General features: G+C 39.9%; 1 protein-coding gene across 1 annotated transcript; it reads left to right on the forward strand.

The window, feature by feature from the left end:
• Positions 1–937: 937 nt before the first annotated feature.
• SRI (sorcin) lies at positions 938–7,714 on the forward strand (the record flags this gene model as incomplete). Its single annotated transcript, XM_010152538.1, has 7 exons — positions 938–1,021; positions 3,923–3,992; positions 4,722–4,765; positions 6,071–6,218; positions 6,370–6,483; positions 6,926–6,984; positions 7,590–7,714. Coding segments are annotated over 7 exons (546 nt in total), but the record flags the coding sequence as incomplete, so codon positions are not given.
• Positions 7,715–9,252: the final 1,538 nt, after the last annotated feature.

Here is a 9,252-nt window from a genome sequence, read left to right on the forward strand (position 1 = left end):
CTTGCTCAGCTATTTTAAATGGAAGGAAAAATCTGCAGTGCTTAGTAGGCTTACATTCAGTACCCCATTTTCTGCTTGCAGTAGACTGAAATTCTGCCTTGACAAGATCGACCATACTGTGTGTGCATCGGTGGATTGCTCACGTGCGAGGTTTTACACTGAGCTGCTTAGCCTACCGTGGGTAGGCAACCCAGCTGGCAACGAAGCCCCACGCTGTGCTCTCTCACTCCCCCAGGGCAGGATGGGGGAGAGAGTCAGAAGGGTAAAAGTGAGAAAACTCATGGGTTGAGATGAAGACAGTTTGATAGGTAGAGCAGAAGCTGTGCACACAAGCAAAACAAAACAAATTCCTTCACTGCTTCCCGCTGGCAGGCAGGCGTCCAGCCATCTCCAGGAAAGCAGGGCTCCATCACGTGTAACGGTTAATTGGGAAGAAAAATGCTGTAATTCTGAACGTCCCCTCCTTCGTTCCCCAGCTTTATATGCTGAGCATGACATCATATGGTCTGGAATATCCCTTTGGTCAGCTGTCCGGCTGTGTCCCCCCACAGCTCCTTGTGCACCCCCAGCTTACTCACTGGTAGAGTGATGTGAGGAGCAGAAAGGGCCTTGACTCTGTAAGCACTGCTCAGTAGTAACAAAAACAGCCCCATGTTATCGGCACTGTTTTCATCATAAATCCGTTACAGAGGCCTATACTGGCTACTGTGAAGAAAATTAACTGTCCCAGCCAAAACCAGCACCTTATAACAAATGAGTGTGTCAATACCAAGATCATGTCTTTTTTTTTTTTTAATGGAATTTCTTTTTTGCTTGTTTTGACTTTTTTGCATGGTATGTGTATAAAAACACAAGTTGATTCCTAAGTACAAATACTGCAGTTTTTTTAACTGTTACTGAATCAGTGTTTTACAATTAAATTTCTTCTTATTTCTAGTATGGAGGAGCTCCAGGAGGACCAGCATTCCCTGGACAAGCTCAGGATCCTTTGTATGGTTATTTTGCTGCAGTAGCAGGGCAGGTAAACTTATAAAATGTTACCTTACTAGATTTTTTTTTTTTTTCTGGGGAATTAGCTACATTAGATTTCGGAAAGAGGAATGCCTGATACTTGCAGTGAGGAAAACCTGTTCCAAGGTGTCTTTGATGGTTTTACTTAGCCCATCTGCTACATACAGCTGTATAGCTATACTTATAGCTGTATATACACGGTAACTATGTGGTTTGAATAATGCTGTTAGCTTGTATATAGTGTGGGTATGTGTGTGTAAATGCATATGTGTATGTACATACACGTGTATATGCTGTATTTCCTATACAAGTATGTATGTGGATGATAGAGTTCCATGAAATGTTGTAACTGAACTGTGGCTCAGCTCTGGGTTGGGGAATGCTGTTGGTTTCAGGAGAAAGAAGCCAGAAACAGTGGGAAGCATGGGCTGTGGAGATGGCCTGGCTGAGAGTAAGAAGTGCTAATAAGAAAGAAGTCGTTTCATGATCTTAATAGACTCACAGATAGAAAAGCAGTCTTGAGTTATGCCAATATCAAACCCTTATATATATACTTATATATATAAAACCTTATATATATTACTTCTTTTTGAATTAATATTGCATCTTACAGTCTACATATTTCTTCTTTAACGTTGCTTATGGAATTAGTAGACCATGTACATCTGTAGTAAAGGAGGACACTGGAATGACCTGTGTGTGGTGAGGCAGGCTTCTCTGGTAAAGTGGAGCCCAAGCTAAATTCTGCTGAACTTGCAGACAATTTGCCTGCCAGCTGAGATGCCACTGCATCCAGGCGCCACCTGGATGTGTGCCAGGAATAACCAGTGGAACCAGTACCTGATGCTGGAAGAATGAGTAAGCTCCTTGTGTAAAGAGAAAGGGAGGCAACAGCAAAGAGGAAGCAGCCCTCTGGAGAAGAGGTGGGAGGACCTGGACCTCAGCAAAGCATAGAGCATCCCCAGGCTTCTCATGTGAGGCATGCTTACTGAAAGCTGGGGAACCAGTGAGCTAGGGGAATGATCCAGTTACAGCTAAAGAGTACTTAAGTTAGTGCTCTTAAATACTTTTTATGTGCAGCAGTCATTCCTTAGTGAAATAAAGGGGGTAGCTTTTGAACTGTTACCCTTGGAATTGCAGGAGTCGGTTTCAGAGACCAGTGGCTGTGCAGAGAAAAACCTGTAAGGAGGCAGTGAAACAGAACAGATAAATTATCAGTTGATTTTACAGCCATCCATGCCAGTCTGTAAAAAGCCACATTTCACAGTTTTCCATAAGTACTTATTGTAGAATTAGTAAAGTGTTTGGCTGTGGTTTGCTGCTCTCTGATGTTTTTATGCCTATGTAATAATGTGATCTCTAAGCTTTCTTTGAAGTAGTTTACAACAGAGATCTTGTCTTAGATTTGAGGAATTAGTTTTCTTTGTTTACAGAGAAAGTCAAAGGTATTGTTTCAAATCTTTATTAAATTAATTGTCTTTGTAGGAAGTAATTTTTTTTTTTTTTTTTGCAAAGCCCCTGTGCCTTGTCTGGTTTAACTGCTTAAGTTCTACGTTTCTATAAAACAATAAAAGCCAAGCATCCTTTTGGTAGTGTTAATCATGATCACAAATCATGCTTTTCTGTCTTCCTGCATATTGTAAAGATATGCAGGTCTTGCCTTTCTTCAGAAGGCACAAGGGCTTTGAATATATTTGCTGCTTAACGTGCATGGCTATTTCAGATATTTCTTTTTAATTTTCCTATGAATGTAAAATTTTAAACACATCTGTATAGTTAGATTGATGGAGTGGATTGGAAGCAGTTTTGGGCTTAGCTGCCATTGATTTTACACAGAATCAAAATGTTATTGATCTTTTTTTCAGACCTTGTCAAATATCATTTAACGTATTAGCTACTGTTTGTCCTGTAAAAAATGATCCTTCATTCTGAAAGTTACCTGACTGTTCCTAAAAAAAAAAAAAGGGGGGAAGAAAAAAAATGCTTACTGGTTTCAAAAATATTTTTTAAATGCTGAGGCAAATAAATTTGTTTCAAATATAGAGCAATTCTTTTTTCCCTATTTGATGCTTTACAAAAGTCACATCATTTTTTATATCTACGGATACAATGTTCCATCCTCAGTTGAGCTTAAATTATACTCAAGCTCTCTGTGAACCGAACTTCATGTTGGGTGTGTGAGGAATGTGACCTAGAAAGCCAGCTCCACTTTTGACAGCTCATTGCTTTCCATGAATTGGCAGTTGCTTTCTCTATTTGGCCGTGAGCAGGATGCATTGGAAGTGAGTCATTTTCCAAACCATGCAGATAGGTATTGTTTCTGGGTTTGTCTTGTTTTTCTTTCCAAGTTCTTTGCTTTCTGCTTTTGTTTGTTCTACTCACCACTTGCTGTTAAAGAAAACCCATGGGTTTTTTAGGTTTTTAAGTTTTAAGACTGAGAAGAGGGTATGTATGAGCTGGGTTCTAGGTTTCCTACTGTAGCAGTGAGATCATAAGCGTAAAATCTAAAGTGACTTCAATACCTGCTAAATTATAATTAGTACTTTAAAGAAAGCTGTCTTTCATTTCAAAACTTTACAGCTTGGTTTCTATGCCGCAGGCTCTCAGGTATATGCTACCAGCATTTGATGTGTGTTTGTTTGGGGTTTTTTTAAGTTACGTTTAGAGCAAACCTGCCAATCCTGTTCATTTTTTAGTAGATCACTAGATGGGAAAGCTAATGCATATTACAGAAATACCAACTAAAGAAACACCATTACAGGTATGGGTTACAAAAGGCATTTTCTGTCATACAGCAGACAGGTAGTTGGTTGTTTATTTGATGCCACTGAAGAGGGAGCGGGTACTTGGGAATAACCAGCCTGGGAGAGGGAATGAAAACAATAGCTGATACATCTTCTGTTATTGAAAGGATGGACAAATAGATGCTGATGAGCTACAGAGATGTCTCACCCAGTCAGGGATTGCAGGAGCATATAAACGTAAGTTCACGATTTAAATAAACCAAAAAAACCCCAACCCTAAAGCATACTAACTCTTATGCCATCCCCTAGAAAACACTTGTAGTTGTGCCTTCTGCAGGGGTTTTTATTTTTCTTATTTGCATGGTGGAAGGGCTTTCTTTCCGTATGGACCACTTTGAAACATAAATTCTCTCTGTTCAGTTCTGTGCGTATAGGACTTCTTCTCTCCACTTCCTTAGTTGCCCCCTGCTAAGCTGTGGAATGTTTTGTTGGCAATGGACAGCCAGTTCTTAAAAAGGTGTTTTGCTTTGTTTTTAAATTGAGCTTTGATATTGACCAGAAATTTTTGTGGGAGGACTCTTCTGTTGGGTTGTCTAGTGTTCAGTTTACAAAATTGAGCTTCTGTGAGCAAAACTGTCTTCCTCAAGTGATGTCTATGGTGAAATATTAATGACCAGTTTGACTGAAACCCAAAACCTTTATGGATTGGGATAAGAGCAGATGAATTTTAAATAGAACTTGAATTGCCTCCAGGTTGTCTGCTGTCAGTTTTTCTGACAAGTAATGATTAAAAGTTCTTATTTGGATCAAAATATGATATGGCTGTATACAGCAATTACATAATATTTTAGACATTATAATATATATTCAGTGTACAATAAAAAGCAATTTAAAAATGTTAGATTTAGAAAAAATATAAATCATTCTTTTAATATAACTTGTTTTTCTTATTTTTAATTTAAACAGCTTTCAACTTAGAGACTTGCAGGCTCATGATCTCAATGCTGGATGTATCCTTTCCTATGAATTTTAAGCATTTCTGCATTACATGAGCAAAGATGAGAGTGTGCCCAAAATTTGGGAAATGTTTTGTAATTCCCATTCAGCTCTTACTTGATAAGTATTATGATCATTATAATTGGGGAATTGCAAAATTCCATTCTTCTTCATTTAACTGGGCAAAATATTAAATCTAAAAAATGAGGCTCTTCGTGACAGATCTTCTTACACGGGGTATCCCTCTAAGCCTACGGGACTGCTTCTCCATTCAGTGTATGAAGAGTCAGGTCTGGCAGCCCAGAACAGAGTTTTCTGCAAATTGCTCGCTGTGCATTTGAAACTGGACAACACTGCAGATGTCCTGCCTAATGAATTAAGCATTGGTGCTGCACAGCCTTGTTACAGACTAAGTCCCCCTAAAGCCGCTTCCTTGAATGAGTCAGGTTTGAGTACCTAATGAGGTGGTGGTACATGGCATTCAGCAGTAGGACCTAAGGAAGACTTAGGTGTACTGTGCAAGGTTGGAATCTTGGGAGCTTTTTGGTCAAAACTTAAATTGTCATGTTCAAATGTTTTGCTGTTGAAAAAAAAGAAATGAAACTGGAGGGGCTGTTAGCTCACCTTGAACAAACTGCTTAGAATGTGAGAGAACTGATACTACTCTAACTTACAGTCATTTTTCATTAGGCATCTATTTTTATTCTGGATATGTATTTTATTGGTAACAATTACGTTGCGGCAGGTTAAGAGATGAGTGTGTGAACACTCATCTAAAATTAATTAATTAAATTCACAATTAATTCACTAATTCACTAATTAGTGAATTAATTCACTAGTTCACTAATTAATTAAATTCACAAAGAGCAAATAATTTTATCGGGTTTCACTGAGAAGAACTGGGGAAAGCAAGTTCTCTGACCTTTGATTTGTGTCTGTAGTATTCTCTCTGTGCTGTGGGATGCTGTAGTTGGCTTTCTACCAGAAAAAATAAGAATCATAGTTGGGTTGGGTTGGAAGGGTCCTTGAAGTTCCCACCCCCCTGCCATGGGCAGGTCAGGTTGCTCAGTGCCCCATCCAACCTGTCCCAGTACTCAACCCCCAAGGAATGCCACTCATTACTGGTCTCCACTTGGACATCAAGCTGTGGGCCACAACTCTTTGAGTGTAAATAGTAAAATAATACTAAAACATTGTCAATATTGATCTTCAAGAAAGTGTTTTTAACTACAGATGATAAAAATACATATTTCCGTTGAAGGGAGGTCTTTTTAAAAAAAATCTGAGTTAAGAAATGTTTTTCTTAGCTTTGGAATCAGAGGGATATGTCTGGCACGCTGGGATTTAATGAGTTTAAAGAACTCTGGGCTGTGGTCAATGGCTGGAAGCAACACTTCATAAGTTTTGACAACGACAGAAGTGGTACGGTGGATCGTCAAGAACTGGAGAAAGCCTTGATGAATATGGGTAAGTTGTGAAATGTTCCTGCTTCGGACATTGCTTTCCCAGTACCAGTTCTCATCCCGCAGTAACCGACACGTGATATTTCCAATTACAGATGTGTTGGATTCTGTTAACTTACCTGTCTTTACCATCCAGACTTTTTATTTTCAAATAGGATTCAGGCTGAGCCCGCAGGCGGTGACGGCAATCACAAGGCGATACAGCACTCGTGGAAAGATTACATTTGATGATTACATCGCCTGCTGTGTGAAACTCAGAGCTCTCACTGGTATGCTGGATTATCACCTTGTTACTAACATCCCCATCACAGAGCTTTATTTAATAAAATCTGATTACTCAGTTATCTTAAGTTCAGCTTTTGGGTAACACAAAATAGGTTTTTCAGTAGAGTTTACAGGCAGAATTGGAACAATTACAGATTATGATTTTTTAAATCCCCATTGACAAATGGACTTAAAACTAATGCAGGGTTTGTTCTAGAGACTAGAAGTGTTCTTAAAACTGGGAAACTGTATTTATCAACAGAACATGAAGGCTGGTGTATGATAAATGAAAATAAAGAATGGGAAATTAAGTCTTGGAAAGAATTGGTATTCTTCACTGATGTTACTTGGGGGATTTAATGGAAGTACAACGCCTTTTTACAAAGTTGATTAACTGTAATTCTTCTTAACTGGTTTCTGTTTTGTTTTCTTAATGCATTTGTGCAGAATGTTTTAGAAGAAGGGATACATCTCAGCAGGGTTTTGTGAACTTCCAGTATGATGATGTAAGTGAACTTTACGGAATCAGTTAAAAGTTACAGGGTAGGACTAAAAAACTAAAAACTGAAGACAAGCAGTAATGATTGGGGTTGTGCCTGTCTTCCCCACGCTTACGGTGTTACCTGAGAGCACAGGGGTTCAGGGGTTTCTCGAGTATGGTCTCAGAAAGTTTTCACGTACTTTATAGAGTTCTGTAATATGTGGCTGTGCATTTTTTCTGGACTTCCTACCCATGTGGCTCAAGAGGATCTAAGAGGCTACACCACTTGCTAACATCACCCTGGGACTTCTTTATCTTTTTTTATTTTAAGACTTGGTAAGCACTTTTCCCAGGAAAGGCTGGGGGCGGTGTGCTGGGGACAGACACAAATCACACTCACTCAGGCTTGTGGGTCTTGGCTTCCTGGCCACAGACGTGCAGGAATCGTTGTTACTATTAAGGAGATGCCTTGTTTTAATTAGCTCTTAGATAAGTTTCATACTTATTTCATAGCTGTGTTGTTCACGGGCTGACTTTATGTACAGAAAAGGGTAGTGCCAATGGCTATTTTAGGAGAAGAGAAAACCTGTTCTCTACCATCCATCTAACAAGTGGTTATTCTTTTTGCAGTTCATCCAGTGTGTCATGAGCGTCTAAATCAAAAGGAAGCAAGCCATGGATGATCACGATTAACATTCCAGCTTGTGTTTTGTTTTGCCAAATCTTCAATGATTGTATGTTTCAATATTGGAAATGGCCTATTTTATGCAGGTATTGCTTTTCACACTTGCAGTTTTTTTAAGTTTTGACAGTGCCTGTAAGCTGCTCCCATACTGTCATCTCTAACTTCCTACCTGTGACTGTTAAAGAGGTTTTTATTTTCATAAACTCGCAATTCACTATATGTTGCAGGTAGTAAGTTTTTCTGTAGTGTGTTTACTTCTTCCTGTGGTTCACTAAAAGCCAGTTCTGGAGTGCAACTTGCTTTTTTCTGTCTCAAACAGTATCGTGTATGACACAAGAAGATACATACTCTTTTGCCTTTGGTGGCATAAGACACATGTACAAACTGAAAGAGCTTTTGGAGTGACCAGTCTACGCTGGTGTGTTAGAACATCAGTAAGTTTAAGTGGGTTATTTTGACAGCTGGCTCTTTGCAAGATGAAGTCTGTGACACCAGGCACCGAGTGGGAGACGCCCCGCAATAACTTCAGGGAGGCGACAAAAAGTAGCAGAGAACTCTTCTAGCAGTGTGCTCTTGTACAGGGGGCTCTTGTCCAGCGGGGTTCTTGCTTGCTTTGTGTCACTATATAAAACACTCCTTAACGTACAGAAGCTTCGCTGTGGCCGTTACACGTTAACTTTCCCTTTAACAACGGACTTACAAGTTGCCAGACTTGCTATGTGTAAATTACTGTTTCTGTCCTCTCTACTTGAAGCCCTGACACATGGCTTTTCTTGCCTCTCTGCCCTCTAATGTACAAGGGCCAAACCCCACTTGAAAAAATTCTGGCCAGATTACTGTTGCCAGCAATTGCCAGTGCTGCGGGATTTACATGAAAGCTGATGCAGAAAGGCAAGACTCTTCTGCCTGAGCTTTTTTAGGGACTAAATTGAGGGTTTTTTTCTGTTTGGTGGGTTTTTTTTGTTGGTTTTCCTTTTTTTGAGGGCAAGTGTGACATCGTGTGGGAAGAGGGAGCAGCATGACTGGTATGGAGCTAGTTCAAATTTTTTCCGATGAAATAAGCTAATGAAACTCACCTAAAGAAGCAAGTACTTACTGCTTAAATTCAGAATCCTTTCCGTATGGCTTCTAGTTTAATTTCAGAAGCTAGTTCTTTTTCTGCGCTGAAAAATGAATTTTAACGGCATGGACATGATTGTCCTTCCACATTCTGATAACAGTATGCTGTCCTGGTGTACACAAAGTTGGGGAACAGATGTGGAATGCCACGGAAAGCATTTCTAACGTAGTGACTGAAGTCAGTAAAGGTTTGTCTGACTGAAGTAGCCAGCATCAGGTCTGCTGTAGTTCAAAAGCACTGGCAGCTGACAGAGTTAGTACAGTGAGTAGAAACAAAGAATGTTCTTCCTATAGGGTTTTGATGATACTGTTTTGCATAAGTGGTTTTGCATAGCTGTATGGTGGGGTTGACACGCTGGAGGGAAGGGATGCCATCCAGAGGGACCTGGACAGGCTGGAGAGGTGGGCCACTGCCAACCTCATGGAGTTCAACAAGGCCAAGTGCAAGGTCCTGCACCTGGGCTGGGGCAATCCCAAGCACAAGTACAG

This window comes from Eurypyga helias, unplaced genomic scaffold (assembly GCF_000690775.1).
Source record: "Eurypyga helias isolate BGI_N326 unplaced genomic scaffold, ASM69077v1 scaffold46335, whole genome shotgun sequence".
In the NCBI taxonomy this organism is placed as follows: domain Eukaryota; kingdom Metazoa; phylum Chordata; class Aves; order Eurypygiformes; family Eurypygidae; genus Eurypyga; species Eurypyga helias.